The sequence below is a fragment of the Chlorocebus sabaeus genome, chromosome 2, assembly GCF_047675955.1.
Source record: "Chlorocebus sabaeus isolate Y175 chromosome 2, mChlSab1.0.hap1, whole genome shotgun sequence".
NCBI lineage: Eukaryota > Metazoa > Chordata > Mammalia > Primates > Cercopithecidae > Chlorocebus > Chlorocebus sabaeus.
The window spans coordinates 21827825-21848457 of NC_132905.1; the positions used below are offsets into that span (position 1 = coordinate 21827825).

The 20633-nt window shown below is 37.8% G+C and overlaps 1 protein-coding gene across 15 annotated transcripts in view; it reads left to right on the plus strand.

The window, feature by feature from the left end:
- Nucleotides 1–20633, plus strand: part of PTPRT (protein tyrosine phosphatase receptor type T) — a 1114373-nt gene that overhangs the window by 856978 nt on the left and 236762 nt on the right. For all 15 annotated transcript variants that reach the window (XM_008017080.3, XM_037983051.2, XM_037983053.2 and 12 more), the window contains exon 12: nucleotides 16771–17044. In XM_008017080.3, the coding sequence (XP_008015271.3) occupies nucleotides 16771–17044 (274 nt within the window). The remainder of the gene's footprint in view (nucleotides 1–16770; nucleotides 17045–20633) is intronic.

Genomic DNA, 20633 nt, shown 5'->3' on the forward strand with positions numbered 1-20633 from the left:
GTGCTGGGATTATAGGCATGAGCCACCACTCCAAGCCACTTATTTTAAGCTGAGTCAAATATCTTTTATACATTACTGGATTCTTGACTGATTGAAATTATACTTTTCAACGTGAACTTAGAAAATAGCACTTCTGGAATTAAGTAGGGATGGGATCTGTTTAGTAAATATTAAATAGTCAACAATGCCCAGCTGGGAAGAGAGTATTAGGTATAGATTATGCCATGTCATTCATGTGGAGAAATCCATCCATCAATTAAAAATATAATACTATGGCTATTTTGTAACATAGTACATTAAAAATTATTTTCAAAGTCCTATCTTTGATCCTTATCACAATACTGAGGTAATTCATACAGTGTTATCATTTTATTTTAAATGATGTTTAAGTTAGATTCGCCACAAAATAATGCATGCTTACATAGAAATGATAGGAACATTGAAAAAAAAATACTAACATTTGGGAACTTTTCTCCATTTTTACTCACTAAATTAAAAAAAAGGCTTTACGTAATGTTAATCTTCACTGATAATGTTGCGTCCTTCTTTTGCCACATATCATGATAGCTATTACCATTTTCATGATGTTTGGGGAGTACTTATTCTTTTGTTTCTCCAAGTAGTTGACAGATTTTCTCCACACCATTTATTGAATACTCCTTCCAGTCTTACTGAACTGTGATGTTGCGTGTGTGCACGCACGCGCCACTATATTCTTGATTTATCTATACTGTTCCATTAGATCTGCCTCTCTGTTGATCACTGTGTCTGTACCACCCATCTTAATATAGCTTTACAAAACATTTTATTATCTAGTCTTCCTATTTCTTGTTCAAAATGTTCTTGGCTTTTTTTACCCACTTATGTTTCCCTAAGAATTTTTAAATCCCTTTATCATATTCTCTAAACAATCCCCCATGGAATTGGCCTAAATTATATTACGACTATTGCTTAATCTAAAATGATGATATATATTAACGTGAGCTTTTCCACGCTGAAAGAGGGCAAGCCTATCCATTCATCTGAGTCTTGACTATTTCTCAGGACAAAGGCATTGACTCTGTCATATAGATTCCACCCATAGCTACCCTGTTAAAATTGTTTCTTACTAACATTAAGCTTGTGGTGTCTCCTGCTATCTGTCCCCTATTGTGTTTGCTAACTGGTTTTTGCCGGTATTGAGGGAAACTGTGTGTGAGAGAGTGTGTGTGTGGTGTGTGTGTTTTCCTCATCTCATTCGCTGAAACCTCTTGTGAGTTTCTTTAATTAAGTTTTATTATCTTGGTTTACCAGCTAATAATCACACCATCTATGAATAATGATAATTTTATGTCCTCCTATTCCAGTTGCAATAGCTCTTATTTTGGTTTTATGTTTTACTGCTTTGGGTAGAGCTTTCTGGGCAGTGTTGCCAACTAATGTTAATAGCTGAACTTTTTGTCTAAATTCCAACCTCAAACACTAGACCTCCAGCAAATTTCTCTTATGTATAATGTTAGTTGTAGATTTGAAATAGGTATTTTAAAATCTGAAAAGGAAAAATATTTCTATTCTATAGTTTATGACTCTTCTAAAGTGAGTGATTTTATCAAGTGCCTTTTTGGTATCTACTCATATGATCATACTTTTTTTTCTATTTGGATTTATTTATGTGATATTTTCCTAGATTTTCTATTACTAAATCTATCTTGTGTACCTGCAGTAAATGATCCACTTATGGAGCACCAATTTAATAGTATGTTAGAGGAATAGTTTGTAGCAATTTGAAATGCTTTTCCTTTTTCTGTCTGATGTAATTGTTTCTGTGACATGGGAATTATCGGTTCCTGGAAGATTGAAAGAACTCATTGGAAAAGCCATCTGGCTCTAGTGTTGTTTATTCTAATTTTCTTTTTATGGAATGCTTAATTAATTTTTTGTCATTCTTTTTTGTTTAATAACAAAGGCTTTTCAGATGCTGAAAACAGGTTTGGTCCTATCCCATAAGCATTAAACATCATTGTTCTCACAGTAATAGTTTCTAAAGAGTAGGAAATTGTGGTTTTGATTTTCTATTTGATATGAGAATTACTTGTAAGGCATCATATAAGGTAAGTTCTTATTTTCCCCAGTTGGAGGTTTTCATTTGTGCAGAATTTTGATGTAGCAGTTTCTGGTTCTATCCCATTATATATACAGAGTACAGCCTATACCTTTATTTATTCAGATAATTTATTGATTTTTATGTGTGTCCTTTGTCATTTTTATCCTCTATACCTGATATGATTTTTAAAATATTAAAATATTGCTTCCTTCTCTCTCATATTTTCTGGGAATAGCTTTTCTAATTGGTTGTTTTATTTTTTATTCTGTTTTCAGACATTTCAAATTTACATATAGACAAATCTGTCCTTTTTCTTTTGTCTTTTGTAAATTGTTCTATTATTAAGCTTAAATAATTGTTTTCCACTCAAGATTATCTTTTTCTTTGATTTCAAACCTACAGAATATTGCAAGAATGATACAATAACCATCCACACATCCTTCCCATAGATTTGCCAGTCGTAAGCATTTTTGCCATATTTGATTTCTCTCTCTTTCTCTTGTCTCTCAAATGGTTATTAAACCATTTGAGGGTTACTTGTAGTGACCATGACTCTTCAAAACCTTTGGTTTTTATCTCCTATGGAAAGGTCAGTCTGTTACATAGTAACAAAACAATCACCACACTCAGGAAATTTCAAAGTGACATAATGCTGGTATCTAATATATAGGTCATATTCAAATTTCCCCAACTCTCCCAATTAATTGTCCTTTAAAGCTTTTTAAAATTCAATCCAGGATCCAATCAAGGATCACACATTGTATTTGGTTGGCAAGGGCATACTAAAATTTTTCAATAAATAAATTAATTCTGAACTACTGGAATATAATGTGGTTTTCATATGTAGCAAGGTCTTAAATTTGATTATTTCTTCTCGTAATTAGGAATTTTTCAAACACTAAGTGATACAATTTTGTTTTTCATTAATTTATGTTGCTTGTATTTTTATACATACAATTATCTGTTTCTCTCTCTGTCATACACACACACACACACACACCTCCCTACCTATTCCATTTTTATTTAACTCATACTCTAGTACCCATGGTTTAATCATTGTAACTTCATAATATAACTTATTATCCAGTAGTGGTTTTACAGCATCATTCCTTTGTTGTTGTTTTTTTAAGTTCTTAACTATATTTCCCATTTTGAACAAAACAAATCTTACTGGAATTGTCAAATTATGGTCATCCACATCTTTAGGGCTCACAAATAACACCTAACTGGTTCATGTTTTATACAATTTGCTTTTTCTCAAAGAAAACAATACATCAGTTTGGCAAGAATTGACATTTTTACAATATACGATGCTTTCCTCCAGGACTTCAGCATTTCTGTCCATTTATTCATCTTCAGTTCAGCACAATTATTTCACACCCACTCTACCAGGCCGTGTGCTAGGGGCTGGAGATAGTCTTTTAAATCATTCAGTAGAGTTTTATTTTCCTTCCAGTGTCAGTCCTGTACATTTCTTATTTGTGTTCTCCTTAGCTATTTTTAAAGGACTCTATTCTAAAAGACTTTTTCATTACATCTTCTAGCTTGTTTTCCATGGTGTACAGTGTATTTATCTCTATCTTCTACAAAACTACTTTGCTGAATTCTTTTATTAATTTTAAAAGTGTTTCAGTTGATTTGCTTCGATATATTAGCTCTAGTCATATTATCTGCAAATGATGATGAATTGCTTTCCTTTCTAAAATGTATGTCTCTTCTGTTTTGTGTCTTGTTGCATTGGTCACAATTATTCCATTTTAGATGCAAGTTCTAGAGGTAAAGTGACTTTCTCAGCATTGCAGACAGAGCAGCAAGTGTAAAGCCAGTACTAAAATCTTCACCTTGCTTTAGCAAAGGTCACCAAATCAAGGTTATCTACCCAAATATTGCCTGACTGGCCCCATATTGATCCAGCTGCTTTTTCCCAAAGGAAGGTTGACATTTGCAGTGCTTACAGTTCTCTCTTAAAAGGACCTAATCTGTTAGGCGTGGTAGGTAATAATAAATGATCCAGATAAAAATTAAGAGGGAAAGTATAATTGACTATAACTATATTGTGGCTTTAGGTTGCTATTTTAAATGAAGTGTTCAGGACAGACTTCCCTGGCAGAGGTGAAAAAGTAAGCCTTCCTTAGGTTGCATATCTGCAAGGGAAGACCATTCAAGGAAGGGGATAGCAAGAGCAAGGGCCTTGAAATGGGAACATGTGTGGGGTGTTCAAGGAATAGCAAAGAGGCCAGTGTAACTGGAAAAGAATTAGAAGAGTAAGATCAGAGAGTTCTTAAGAGTGAGACTTGCAGATATTGTAAAGATGTTGCATTTTACTCTAAGTAAGGTGGGAACCATAATGGGACTTTGAGCAGAGGGGTGTCTTGAGCTGAGTCATGTTTTTAAAGGGTCATTCTAGCCACTGTTTTGAGAATAAATATTGAGGGGCAAAAGTGAAAGCAGGGAGACCAGTTGGGAGGCTGTTACAGTAATCTAATCAAGAGATGATAGAAGCTTAGTCCAGGGTTGTAACTATGAAGATGTTGAGAAGCGGTCGTATTCTAAATATACGGTATGTTGAAACTGGAGCCGTGGGAATTGCTTATGGACTGAATCTATGGTATTTTGAAAGACAGAAGAGCCATGATTGAGGGAAAACTTACTTGGATTCTTCAACTGGATTTTCACAATTCCTTTACACAACATATTTTTCTTCCTCTAAATTTCTACACAAAATTCACCTTCATTAAATATATCAAATGCAATTCAATCATAGGAGAAGGGCCCAAATAAAAAACAAAGCTACTCTTTGGTGTCTAATTCAGTAACATTGTAATAATAATGCATGCAGCAATTGTGAAGGCCCCAGCCAACTTTCATAGAGCACTTTCTAGAATGCACTTCCTAGACATGTGATTTCAGTCTTTGCACTGCTCTATAGGCTCCTCCCTTCCCAGAATCCTTCCCTGGCACAGTTCTTGGTGCCCTCACTTCATTAGATTGTGGTGAACAATTAACAATCTATTTCTCCACTCTGAGCTCTAAGCACCCAGCACCCAGTGGTCGGGTTACATTTAAATTTGAACCTGCTACCTTTATTTATTGAGCTATCATCACTCAATAAATGTCTGATGAATAAATGTATGAAAGATAGACAGATAGGGCAATAGGTCGCCAAACTAGTCAGAGGCAAAGCAAAGATGCATGTGCACTAACTCTGACACTAATCTGCCAGATGTACACCTTCTCCCATTTTCTTGTCTCCTCTGAGAGCTATTTTGACTAGGCAAATAGTGAGTAAAAACAGGAATTCCCAGAGACTTGGAAAAAAGGTTGGCTAACTAAGACATATCATTGTAAATTTCAACTCCATGTTTCTGAGTGACCTTTAAGCAGGGAATGTAATTGCAAAGCTAGATTCTTTTGGGGATTACAAAGCTCACACTTGTTTCTTAGCCCATCTTGTCCAATAAAACCAATGGTTTATCATAGCATTTTGTATTAAAATTTGTGCATACTTAAATGCCAAAGCATAGACTTTTGAAGTGTGAAAGGACATTCAAGATTATTCGGTCTGTTTCTCTCAACAGCTTTATTGAGGTATAATTTACATACCATAAATTTACCTATTTTAAGTGTACAGTTCTTTAGTAAATGTATAGGGTCATGCAACTATCACTAATCCCATTTTAGAATATTTTCATCATTCCATAAAATCCCCTATGCCCATGTGCAATTGATTCCTATTTCTACTTCCAGTCCCAGGCAATTACTAATCTGATTTCTGTCTCTATGACCTTGGCTTTTCTCCATACTTAATAAATATGAATAGAATCATATGATATGTAGTCTTCTGCATCTTATTTCTCTCATTTAGCATAATGTTATGGAACTTCATGCTGCAGATTGTAGCAGTAGTTTATTTCTTTTGTTACTGAATAATATTCTATTGCATAGATATACCACATATTGTTTAGCCATTCACCAATTGATAAACATTTGGATGGTTTTTATGTTTTGGCTATTATAATGCTTCTATGAACAGTTTAATTCAGGTTTTTGTGTGGACATGTCTTCATTTCTTTTGGGTAGATAGGTAGAAAAGGAATAACTAGATGAATGGTAGTTTTATGTTTAACTTTTTAAGAAACTACCAGACTGTGTCCCAGAGTGACTACCATTTTACCTTTCCAACAGCAAGGTATGATGGTACCAGTTTTTCCACATTCTTTCAAACACTGGTTGTCTGTCTTTTGTCTGATGTCCATTATAGTGGGTGTGTGTGATAGTTTCTCATTGTTGCTTTAATTTTATTTCCTTAATGAGTAATGATGTTGACCATCTTATCGTTAGCTTATTAGTCATTTATATTTCATATCTGGTGAAGTGTCTACTCAAATCTTTTGCCATTTTAAAATTGAGTAGTTCGTCTTATTACTGAGCTGTAATGTGTCATTATGCATGTTGGGTATAAGTCTTGTATACACATGATTTGGAAATATTTGCTGTCAGCATGTGAAATTGTTTTAATTTGTTTAATAGTATTTTTTGAAGCCCAATTAAAAGATAACATTATTGCCATTTTAATCTTTTTTCTCATTAATCATGCTTTCAGTGTCGTATCTATATGCTTTATTTCTAATCAAAGATCATAAAGATTTTCTTCTATGTTTTCTACTAGTTTTATAGTTTTAGTTTTTAAATTTAGGATTATGATCCATTTTCTGTTCTTGAAGGTTTACATTTAGATTTGTACATGTGAATATTGAATTGACCCGGTACCATTTGCTGAAAAGACTATCACGTTACCATGAAATCATCTTGGCACCTTGTTAGGAGTCAATTGATCGTAATTGTAGGTGTTTATTTCAGGATTCTCAATTCTCCTTCATTGACCAATAGATTTATTCTTCTGCCAGCATGCCACTGTATTGATTTTTAAAATTTATGAAATCCGAAACTCTAAGTCCTGCAACTTTTTTCTTGTTTTTGAAAACTGTTTTATCTAATAGGCGCCCTTGCATTTCCATATACACTTTATAATTAACTTGTTTTTGCAGTCTCTTGGGATTCTGACAAGGATTGTGCTAAATCTATAGACAGATTTGTAGATAATTGCCATCCTAACAATATTGATTATTCCAATCTATGAACATGGAATGTCTTTCTCTTTATTTAGATTTTCTTCAATTTATTTCAGCAATTTTGTTTTACTTTTCTATGTACAAATATTTCATTTGTTATGTTAAATTTATTTCTAAGTATTTTTGATGCTTTTGTGAATGGAATTGTTTGCTTAATTTCATTTGTAGATTGCTCTTTGCTAGTGATAAGAATACAATTGATTTTTATATTGATCTTGTATACTATGACTTTGTGAAAATTGTTTATTGTTCTAGTTGGCGTAGCGTGTGAGTGTGTGTGTGTGTGTGAGCACGCAAAATCCTTTGATTGTATATATATATAGGATAATATCTGCAAATAAAAAGTTTTACTTCTTCCTTTCCAATCGGGGTGCCATTAATTAATTTTTTCTTATTTCACTGCCTAGAATCTCTAGTGTAAAGTTAATGAGACATCCTTGTCTTGATCCTGATTTTGAGAGAAAGCATTCAGTCTTTTACCCTTGAGTACGACGTTACTTTTATATATTGTGTGGATGGCCTTCATCAGGTTCAGAAAGTTCCTTTTTATCCCAATTTTGCTTTCTATAGTACCCTTTATCTTAAATATATATTGTATTTTATCAAATGATTTTTCCCATCTTTTGAGATGATTATGTGATTTCCATTTTTGTTCTATTAATATGCAATATTGGCATTCATTGATTTTTGAAAATTAAACCAACCTGTATTCCTGGGATAAATCTCACTAAGTTATTTAAATAATCTATATGTTACTAGACTCAGTTTGCTAGTATATGCTTCACCATTTTGGGGTCTATATTCATGAGTGAATGTGCTATCATTTTCTTTTGTTGTATATATTTCTCTGATTTAAGATATCAGGGCCCCATAGAATAAGTTGAAATGCTTTCACTCCTCTGCTATTTTCTGGAAAAGTTTGTAAAAAATTGGAACTATTTCTCTTTTAAATATCTGATAGACTTAACCAGTGATGCCACATGGGCAGGGCTTTTCTTTGTGGGAAAGATTGTAATTACTATTTAACTAGTTTACTTGTTCTAAGTCTATTGAATTTTATTCTTTTTCATGAGTTAGTTTTTGTAAGTTATCTATTTCATCTACATTGTCCATGTTCTTTGGCATAATTTCTTTTACAGTATTCTCTTCAGTGTTTTGATTTCTGTAGAGTCAGTAGTGATGTCCCCTCTTTTACTTCTGATTTTGGTAATTTATGTCATCTCTCTTTTTCTTCTGGTCAGTGTAGATAAAGAGTTGTCAATTGTGTTGATCTTAAAAACAAATCAACAAAAAACTTTGTTTAATTGATTTTTTACTGTTGTTTTTATGGTCTTTATCATATTGATTTCCACTCTGATCTTTATTCTTATTCTTTTATTCTTTATTCTTGTTGGGGTTTAGTTTTGCTCCTGTTTTTCTACTCTCTTAAGATCGAAACTTACATTTTTATTTGCGATCTTTCTTCTCTTATAATACAGGTATTAAAATTTATAAATTTTTCTCCAACAACTCCTGACATGTTTGATACTGACAATATTGTCTAGTTTAATTATTGCTTTTAGGGGAGAGCATGCACCAAGCTACTTGTTCCACCATTCATCAAGGCCCACCTCATAATTTTTTAACTATGAGGAAATTGAGCCATATAGAGATTATTTTAGGTTGAATTCTCTCAGAAGCAGACCAGTGGGCCAAAGATTTGAATATAAGTGATTTATTAAGGGAGCATTTTCAGTAGAAACCACTAATAGACAGAAGGAAGCAGGAAAGGGAAGATAAAGAAGCCAAACCGATGTGTGAGCCTATGTAGAGTGAATTGCACCTTGAACCTGTTCTCCCTGAGGCAGAGGAGCAGGATTTTCCCACTTCTACCTAGGGCAGTCACTGGAAAATGCTAGCCTGTAATCAGATATGGGTATGAGTTAGGGGAGACCAAGATTTACAATCTCATGCCCTATTCACCAGCAAAAAAGTCTTCAGTAGTTTTAAGACAACCCTCTGAAGAAGTCTTGGATGCCCCTATTCACAACAAAGCACATAGAAGATGGGAGATGTCCCTCACTACAAATGGGGTTCAGTGTATACTGCTCGGGTGATGGGTGCACCAAAATCTCACAAATCACCACTAAGGAACTTACTCATGTAACCAAACACCACCTGTTCCCCCAATAACCTATGGAAATAATTTTTAACTGTGTAACTATAATAACTAAAAAAAAAAAAAAAAAGATGGGAGATGGACACATAAACCGAGAAACGGATTAAAAGGGACAGTAATTGTATACTCTTGCAAGATTAAGTGTCTTGCCCAAGGTCATACGGGTAGCTAGGCATTAGCAGGTCCTGGATTACAAACTGAGTTTGTGCATGCTAATTTTGTGTTTTAATCAGCTTTATTAAAATTCACTAAAGATGTGTTACATAAATCTTTGCTTTGCTAAACAGATTTTACTTACTGTTGATTAACCATTTCTGATGGCTAGAGGCATCACTATCTGTATCCGAGTCAACTCTAATGCCAGTTTTTACTAGGCGGGACCTTTCCCCATAGCTCTTCTGGTCAGCACAGGGTGCGGAGGTAATCTAGAAAAGTATAAAGACAAAGCAGCTTCCTACTATCTTGGGAAATGGCATTAACCTTGTCACATGAGAGAGAGCACATGACAGACAACAAAGTTAGCCAAGCCTCAATAAGGAATGCATTTACCCATGTTCCTGTGGCTCCCTGTCATGGCCATGAACAGCCAAGACCTACATGTTCCTATAGATCACTTAATCAAGTAACCTTTGAAGGAAGAGGTATATGGAAACCATGTAATTCTCAGTCAGTGTGCTTGAGGCAAGTTCTTATACATTTGATTATTCTCAGCAATGTCAATATTAAGGGCTTCTTAGTTAACAAATTTGCTAAATCATTAGACATCCTGGAATAGCTGAAGGTATATGGTATTGGGAGCCCTTTGTATATAATATTAAAATTGTGTGTGCAAACCAACCAAGTTGACTGTAAGATGAAAATCTATAAGCAAAAAGATTTCTTCCATTGATTTTCAATATTACATTAGAGGTTGTTCTTGCAGAAGAAAAGAATAGTAAAAGAGTCACCAGCATTTCATTGATGATCACATTATGATTGTTCAATTAGGGAAACACTTTTTTCCTTTTTCTTCATTTTTCAAATTTTATAAAGTGTTATTATATCTTCCTTGATATAGAATTTTTTTAAAAAAGTATTTACTGGAGTAAAATAAAGGTGATTGCTTAACCTTCTGTGTGGTAGAAAGCAGTATAGCCTTGTGGTTAAGAATGAGGGTGCAGGAGTCAAACTACCTGGGTTCAAATCTTAGCTCTAGCAATCAAATAACAGTGTGACCCTGGAAAAGATTTTGAGCCTCTCCGTGGTTTGGTTGTCTTATTTTGTCAAATGATGATAATAGTACCTGCCTCTTAGAACTGTTATAAGGTCAAATGAGATAATAAATGGAATAAGTTTAGCATATTGCCTAGTAAGTGGTAGGTATGCAATAAATATTTCCTGGAGAGCGGAGGCATCATTGCAGTACACAGCAGTGGGAGCTATGGTAGAGGTGTAGATAAAGAGCTATGAGAACAGAAGAGGGAGAAACCAGCTCTGGTTTGCAAGTCAAGAGAGAAAGTGTGATGTTTGATCTGGATCTGGACTGGATGAGGAGTTCTCAAGATGGAGAAGAAGAAAAAAAGGCATCGTGGGCAGATGGAACAGCATATAGAAAGACGTTGGCACGTGTGGTGAGAATTGATGTGATGTGCACTTAAACTTTATTTTGTAATTTTTTAAATTCTTTTTTAAATACTTAGTGAAAGTTGGCAGCCTATTTGGGGGCAAGCAGTAAAGCCAGTAAACAAATAATTAAAGAAGACACATTTCAATTATGATCAAAGATGTGGAAGAAATAAATCAGGAGATATGGTGTACAATGACTCAGAATACTGGTAATTATGTATTAATGCTTTGGTGAATTTGGAATGACTCAAATCAGTGTCTTCCAAGGGACTGAGAATACTGGAGGGGAATGTCCCTGTTGGCTCTACAGGTATAAATATCAGAATAAACATTGGGGCAAGGGTATAAACATCAGAATCACCTAGGTTTATGATTTCGTAGCTGCACATTTAACTATCTAGAGAGCTTTTCCGAAAAGTACTGATGCTAGGGTCCCACCCCTAGAGATTCTGATTCAGCTGATCTGTACTAGGCCCAGGGAATAAGCATTCTTAAAGTCCTCTGGGTAGTTATAATATGCAGCCACAGTTGAGAACTATTGATCTTGAGCAACCCTCCACTGAGATTCTGAGATGGCTGTTCACTGCCCTCACTTGAAGAAATCAGTGATGGGGAAGCTACTAGGATTGGTGAGAGATTACCATATCTCTCAGCTGAGCAGTGCTGGAAACAAAGGTTGAAAAATACCTTGATAAAATAGGTCTCTGATCTTTTCACAAGTCTCATATGGTTATTACCCAAAACTGCCCTGTCAGAGGCGCTCTTGGTGGCCACCCAAACCCTGTCACCTCCCCTTTTCTGCCATGTGCCCATCTCCCAGCTCCATGTGCCTTGATGTAAATGGTTTCCAGGTGTGACCTGCTGTGGGATGTTGCCATTAAGATGCCAGAGCTGCCTTGTCCCACCCTCCTCACACAGAGTTAGGAGTGCCTTAGAGTTTATGTCTCTCTGACTCAGCCATAACCAATCGCTGACCAGCACTGGAGGTTCAAAAGCCTTTGGTTTGAGATGAGACAAACTCTGGGGGTATAATTTTTGTTGCAGAGCTCCCTATGGGATCAGGCTAAGACTGGGACTTTGCCTGATATCATACCCTTGCTTCACTTCCTCCCATTTTCTCTCACTCCTTTACTAGTTTCTTCTGGGACTACTTCCTCAATACATCATTTGCAGTGAAACCTTGGCTCGGGGTCTGTTTCTGGAAGAACCTGAACTCAGACATGCTTCATTCTGGGAGAAAGTGGACTAAAATACGCATCTTTCTGAAGTTGGGCAAGCTGTACCTGTGCGCTAAAGCATCTACTCTATCTGTCATCTGACTCCAACCTTCTGAAAGGATACAGCTGCTTGCTAGAGACTTCTCTAGATCTAGAAAGAGGGTCACAGGAACTGTTACTAATGGAAGGATGCTCTGATAGGTCCCTGGACCCCTCAGTGGAATCTGGTCCAAGAATCTCAAGCCACCATTTAAACCATTAGCTTAGGGACCAGAGGGAGGAAGATGGTCCAGCAGCAGGGTTTTCCAGAGCCTGTAGAGAAGTTCTGAGGGTTTTTGCCTTGGATGGACAGCAGGAGATACTTAAAGTGAAAGTACAAACTCTCCTTGACCTTACAGAAATCACCTTAGAGTGAATGAAATGAGTTGGGGGCACAGTATAGCTCTTAGATCCTTGCAATAAGAGATCCTTGGGATAAGTAATGGAAAAAAAAAGTCATAAATGCCCATCTTCTCATTAGGAGAAAGAGAGAGGGTGTCACAAGAGGAGAAAGTGTATGAGTAAATGCTATGTGTTGTGCAGTGAGTGTCTTAAGTTGTTTTTTTCTCACGTTATTGGGATTTTTCCTACTAAAAAAAATCCCCTCTCTTTAAAAATGATTCTGAATAGTTTATTGCAACCACTGTTTTTGAGCTAGAGATATGACCCCAAAAGGGAGGTCATTCGCATTTGGATATGATTTTATCATTACCAGCAAGCTGAAAAGAACATGCTTCTTAGATAAATGTATTCTCAAGAGAATGAGAATGAAGCTACTACAAGAAATAAAAATAATACCCAGTTTCTTGTTTCTTTCCCCCACCTTTTCCTAAAAAGTGTCAGGAAAGGAAGGTTATACAACTTGTGAGCACTGTTTCTTCTCCCCCTCTTCAATCAGAGTTCTGTGGTCTTTGAGAGAGGCTGGATCCACTGGCAAACAGATTTATCTAACAAAATGATTTAAATTTTTCTGGCTGCATTGCAGGTTTGCTTTTGAATGGACAGGCTGCGAATGCATGGGCCCAAAGGAGTTGCTGGGTATATTTTGGCACAATAATCACAATCGTATGTGAACCATATGTTGACTGCACAGTTTAAACCAAAAAAATACCCTTTGCTATTCTTTGTAATTTCATATGGAGTTGGTTGGGGTAGAGCTAAGCAGTTTGGAATGCCAAATTAGAGAAAAATGCTTGGAAGGCCTTTATACATTTTATTGGTTTGTAGGAAGAGAAGAAAATAGCAAAAAAAAAAAAAAAAAGAAAAGAAAAAAAAGAAAGGATACTCAACTATGAATGAAAAGTCTGGGTTTCCACTTTTGCTGCAGTTTGATCCTCATGAATCACTTGACCTCTCAGCCTCAGCTCCTCATGTGTAATCTAACTGTTGACCTTGGTTGAATTGACAAGTGGATCTGCAGTAATCAGATTGGTGGGGAGAAAGAGCTGATGGGGTTTACAGGCTGACCCTCACAGACATATTATGGCTCTGTCTAATAGATCTTGGCAGCATTTGAATTTTCAGAGCCCAGTAAGAACCTGTCTTCTTGCTTGGCCACAACTATGGAATCTTCTGCTAGTCGTGGACAGTAAATGAGGCCAGCCATGTGGCCCCTCTTGATCCATCCCATCACAGGAGGGCCAGAGGCAATAGAAAGTGATTCTCAGAGGGCGATTCAGTCCCAGGGAAGCTCCCAAGGTTTCAGGAGGTCTCAATTTAGAGGGGAAAGATGACAGAATGATTTAAGGTAGAATGGGAAGTCTATCTGAGAAACCAAGATAAAGGCCTTGTTATGTGGATATGATCAATCCAAGTGGTGATTAGGGATAGGCTGGCCCTCAGAAGAAAGCAGGGACTCCCAGCTCTTTCCAACTCCTGGTCCTGGGGATGAGGCTGTTGGTTTCCTTCTAATCTGCTCAAGAGGATATGAGGGCTGCATTGGTTGCCTGCTCCCAAATCCAATGCAGTGTTCTTAGGTGCTGTTGTTAGCTTCATCAGGAGAGCCCAAGAGGTTGTCTGCTTCATGAAGCTCTCTTGTATTTGCCCTTTCCCTCACAGATCAGAGTCCCACGAGTAATGGACTCTCAACTGGTCGAGCTACTATTAGCATTCAAGCCAGATTCTAAGATTTACCTGAATATATTGTTATTTATAAAGCATTGCAGGTCCTGAAAACTCTGTTACAAACAACCCTCCACTTCTGCCCTGCAACCTCTAGGTTTGGGTATTAGGTCCTTGCGCTATTTTTCAGTGACTGCTTTGAGCTTAGCTGTCCTGTTAAACATAGGAATTGTACAATTGAGAAGGACCCCAGAGTTGAGGAGGAAGTGATTGCTGAAATCATAATTTAATTTAAACATTTATTTACTTCAGGCATTATGAACATGCATAGATGGTACATACCCACGCACACTTTGGTTGTTAAAACATTCTCAGATGTTACACAAACTTATTTAGAAGTCTAAACACTCAGGTTAGCCACATTCATCCATTCATCTAAATGTTATATTCACTCATTTGGAGTTAGATGCCCAGGTAATACAGATCCTCACTTGAAAATGGTACACCCTCAGATGTCGTGTGCATGCCTTGAGAGATTGTCCACATCCACTCCACTCACGTGTCACTCACATGCACTCTGAATTGTCAGGTTCTTACTCAGATGTGTATGTACAACAGGCGTGGTAATTGAGCTATTTTGCCTGCACTCATCTAAGTGTGGCATATACTCATATGCCCAACCCTTCCTTTTCACATCCCTGAAAATTCCCATACTCAAGAAAATTCGAGAGAAAACTTGCCATATTGAGTGTGTCACATTTTCTTAGGGCAGTCCTCCGTAGCCTTTTTTCCTTAATGAAATATTCCTGTGTCTCTGTCATCTCCCAAGTTGTACTCCTTAGTCAAATGTCTTTAGATGGATGGTCTGATTGAAGGATGGTAGCCTGCAACACGTTTCATTTTTCATAAACCACGTGCTGGTTCACTATGCCCTGTTTAAGTGATTGGTTTGGGGCCCCCTACTGCAACCACCTCATTAATTCACAGAAGTCTCCAGTGGGCACTCATGGGCAATCGATCTTTTGTTTTAGATCATGAGTCCCAGAGATCCATGCAATAAAGCTCTTCTAAAAGAAGAACATTTATACCAGAGAGATGTAAACTGTGGGGCATTCAAAGAGATTGAACAATGTTATCCAACTTACTAACTTTAAAATAACTTTTACGAAGAGAGTCTAACATTGGGTGTCAGTTGATATTCAATAAAGGATCAGTCATCTCTATTCACACACTAGCATCTTCTTACATCCTCCTAAGTTGAAGGGAACAATATGCGATCACTAGACAGGAACTCAAGGCAATCGCTGTTTATCTGATTAGGGTTTCTTAATCCAGGCAGATTTGGTTTCATGCTTGCTTTCAGTTTTAATTCAATCCAATTTAATTCATTTGAACAAGCATTCATTGATCACTTGTTGGGTGGCAGGCATCCTGCTGGGCAGTGGTGGAGAATGATGCAGTGATAAGTAAGCCACAATGCCTACTTCATAAAAGGTCACAGTCTAGCCAGTGCAAGAGTAGTCCCGTCTCATGATATTGGAAAACAAAGCAGGTGGAGATTAGGTGAGCTCTAGGGGAACTAAAGAGGGAGGTGATTGATCCAGACTGGACATATCTGCACAGGTTTCATAGAGGAAGTGAAAGACATGCTCAGCCTTTGGAGGAAACCAGAGGTGGCCAGGATGCAGGGCACTGCAGGTAGAGGAAGCATAAGTCAGTAATGCATGAGGTGAGATCCAAAACATATCTGTGCAATAGCATGGGATCTGGAGTAGCTAGAAGATGGGAACACCATGAGAACACCTAAATGGAAGACAGAAGACAGGCACAGAGGGCTTCAAATGCCAAGATGAGGAGTTTAGATTGTATAATTTGTACAATGGAAGGCCTATGAAAGTGTTTGAAGAGCTATATGATTAGGAAGCCATATGATTAGGATGACTGATTAATAAATCAAGGGCATTAGAGGCAAAGAGACTAGTTGAATCTGGGTAAGAAGTAGGAAAGTGCCCAACTAAGGCATTATCAGTGGAAGGAGAAAACAGAAGTAGGGCAGATGCAAACACACAGAAGCCAAATCAACAGACTTCTGTAAGACTGTTGATTAAGATAAGGAGTGAGAATTAAGGAGTTAAGAACTGAGGATGAGCCCTAGATTCAGGTTCTGGCCACTTGTCAGATAGTGCTACCATTTACTAAGAAAAGACATGTAAAAGGAGGAGCAGACAGGTTTGTAGGGGTTGGGGCTGAGTTGAGTTTTAGATGTGTCTAGTGTGAGCTGGTTTTGAGACAGCTAAGTGGAGGTAAAGTTCTACAACGTGGTAGGTTTGAAAATCTGATGCTCAGGACAAAAGTTTTGTTGTAGAAAGAAGCAGTGTTTCCATACAGGAGAAGTTGGGTTGACACCATTAGAGCTAACAAGCTCATTCTTCCAGAGAGTTGCTCATCCATCTGTGTCCCCTCTTTCTGGTCCAGTGTTTATCAGCTGGTTGTCAAGGAGGAGCGACCACAGAAGTCACGGAGGGCAGCTGACATTATTGAGTGTTTTTCGGTGCCTGTGAGCTATCGGAATGCCTCCAGCCTCGATTCTCTACACTACTTTGCTGCTGAGTTGAAGCCTGCCAACCTGCCTGTCACCCAGCCATTTACAGTGGGTGACAATAAGACATACAATGGCTACTGGAACCCTCCTCTCTCTCCCCTGAAAAGCTACAGCATCTACTTCCAGGCACTCAGCAAAGCCAATGGAGTAAGTATGGCCACATGGAGGCCATTCCTTATCTTGTTTGCATTTTCTCATTCTCGTGTGATAAGTCAGCAGAGCTCTAAACGGAGACTGAAAAACTAAGGCCCCTAGGCCAAATCCAACCTCATGCCTTTAATTTAAAAAAAAAAAAAATACAGCTATGCCTGTTCATTTATATACTGTCCATGGCTGTTTTGATGCTTAACAGTAAAGTTGGTTGTAATACAGGTTATATGCCCCACAAAGCCTAGGATATTTATTATATGGCTTTTTACAAAAAACCTTTGCACACTCCTGCATTAGAATATAGAGATAGTGCTTTACTTGAGGAAATAACATGACCTCTCTGAGCCTTAATTTCTTCATATATAATAATAATACTATCTGTCAATTTGTTATCTAGGAATGCACTAAGCATGGTTTAATTGATCAGTGATTAATACCCCCTTTGTCATTGCCATTGGTCACATTAGAAAATAGTGTTTATCCAAAGACAAGGTAATCATTTTTGTGTCAAATATTTCTTTGGTCAAGGATTGGCGCCAGTCATAATATCAGAAAATCACAGGGCTGGAAAGGATATCAAAGGTCATTCAACAATCCCAAACACACACAAAACAATGGTTCTACCCATATTGCAACACTAGTTAACTGGCATTAGTGCTTATTCTTGAATACTTCAAATGACAGAGAACTCATTTATCTCTGAGGTAGCTTTAGTGTTTTCTGGAGTAGGGAGTGGGCTGTGTCTCTAAGGAGGCTTTTTAGTGTACTTACTGAAATATTTCCTATTGAAGTTTCTACCCATTGTTCTTGATTCACGCTCTTAGCATCCTACAAAACCAGTGCAGCCACCTTCTTGGTTTATAGTCTTTCAGTTACATAAGATCTTTTCTAATACCCTTTTCTTCTCTATACAAACGTGCCCATTTGATTGTCTTTTCTGCAAGCTAAATATCTTTAACCTCTTTTATTACACAAGCTTGTATTTTCCATCCAGGTGGTCATATTTCTTTTCTTTTCTTTTCTTTTCTTTTTTTTTCTTTTTTTGAGACAGAGTCTCACTCTGTTGCCTAGGCTGGCAGGCTGGAGTGCAGTGGCGCGATCTTGGCTCACTGGAAGCTCCACCTCCTGGGTTCACACCATTCTGCTGCCTCAGCCTTCTGAGTAGCTGGTACTATAGGTGCCCACCACCACACCCGGCTAATTTTTTTATATTTTTGGTAAGACAGGGTTTTACCGTGTTAGCCAGGATGGTCTTGATCTCCTGACCTCATGTTCCGCCCACCTCAGCCTCCCAAAGTGTTGAGATTACAGGCGTGAGTCACCACACCTGGCCTCAATGTGGTCATATTTCTTTTAACAAACATCTAACGAACACTGACAAATGCTAAACCCTATAGTTCATATTAAGGTTATGAGATATGTGCCCTCTAAGAGCTTATAGAAATGTAAAGGAGTCTGTCATGTGCCTCGTTATGCATTGTATAACATGGAGAACTGAGAAGCTTGCTGGAGAAGGGAAGCCTGAGACAGAAGCAAGATTTGGTGAAGTGTGTGGGAACAGCCTGTGCAGGCTCTGGGTGGCCAAGATGGAGAGTTTAATCTGTCAATGGCAGTCAGTGCTTGGTGAGAAACCTGGATTGAGGAACTAATTAACATTTAGAATGTCCACACACCCATTTAAATTCCACTGTGGTATTTCAGTTCTGCATTTATTACTGGTTCAAGCAACACTCCTCACAGAGAGCATAAGACTACAAAGAGAAGCTGCCAGACTGCCTTCCACCTGTCCATCTGGTCTTCCCACTGCATGAAGCACTCTGATGTATTGAGCGGGAAGACATAAAAATTGGCAGAAGCATCTGGGGCTCCTCTTGTTCTTGGTTCTCGGCATCCCATGCTGGCCGGTGTATCAGTTCAGCACAACCCTCTAAGAAGGTGTGGCCTTCCCTGCTCTTGTCACATATCAAAAGGTGCGGTTGAGTTTCCATGATGAGAAGGGAAAGAAGTAGTTTTACTTTATTCTTCTCACTAAGGTACTCAAAAAACCTAAAAATAGAGCATGCTTATAGAACCTAGGAAACCAGCAAATGCATATCAGAAGGAATGTCCCCATAAGAGTCCACCATAAGAGTCCACCATAAGAGTGGTTGGCCCTGTGCCAACCACAGAGGTTTTGTTACAGGAAAGGGGTCCTGATCCAGACTCCAAGAGAGGGGTTCTTGGATCTCGTGTGAGAAAGAATTCAGGGCAAGTCCATACAGTAAAGTGAAAGCAAGTTTATTAAGAAAGTAAAGGAGCAAAAGAATGACTACTTCATAGAGCATCCCTGAGGGCTGCTCGTTGTCCATTTTTATGGCTATTCCTTGGTATGCTAAACAAGGGGTGGATTATTCATGCCTCTCCTTTTTAGACCATATAGGGTAACTTCCTGACATTGCCATGGCATTTGTAAACTGTCCTGATGGTGGTGGGAGTGTCGCAGTGAGGTCTACCAGAGGTCACTCTCATGGCCATCTTAGTTTTGGTGGGTTCTTTACTACAGACTTTTTTATCAGCTGTTTTTGTCTATAGTTTTGGCAAGCTTCTTTACTGCAAGCTGTTTTTATCAGCAAGGTCTTTATGGCCTGTATCTTGTACTGACTTCCTAGCTCATCCTGTGAATGCCTTAACCATCTGGGAATGCAGTCTAGTAGGTCTCAGCCTCATTTTACCTAGGTCCTATTTAAGATGGAGTTGCTCAGGTTCAAATGCCTCTGACAGTTTGCTCCCCAAACATCCTATCAGAGACCTCCCTCTTCAAGACACAGGGATTTGCCATAGAGAAAAAAAAAGTATCTCACTCTGAAACTGCCTCATCTAAGAAGCAGTTTTGACACTGCTTCGGAGATGAACAAGGCCATTTAATTACCTGTGCCTTCTATTCCACACCATGCATATGTACACTTGCTTTGGAACTAAGATTCCCAGTAACGAAACGCAGGCAGGAATGGAATTGGATGAGTTCTTATGCCACGTGTCTTGCGGGTGCAGCTGACCTCACAGGAACAGAGCGGGGAAGAGTAGCAGGAGCTGGGCACTCAGAAGGCTGTATTTTTCTGGCAAAGGAAGAACTACACACTGTTTCAAATGACTGTCTTTAGTATTAAATTTTACTGAAAAGAGTTGGGTGAAAGGGTCATTGAAGCAGAACAGCCATCCTCAGTCTAACAAATCTCTGCCTGGTCCCTCTCAGATTTTTCCATATCATAAAGGGCAGCAGACAATGATGTTAAGCCTGGAGGATTTTTGAGGAGAAAGTGTTATAATCCACAAATTCCTTATCAGCCAAGTTGTTGTTCTTGTGCAAATACATCAGAAAGACATTCTTAGTATCCAGTGGCTCCCACGTTCCCTGCTCCTAATAAATCACAGAGCAATTGACTGAGCAATGAGTCAAAATAAAGAAATCAAGAATTGAGAAATGTGGAATAAGAAGACCCACAGTGAGCATAAAACTAATTAAATATAGCATTAATGCTCAGTAATGGCTCTAAATGTGTTACAAAATGGAAGGTTAATGTAAAACATAACTATTTAAGGCAAAGAT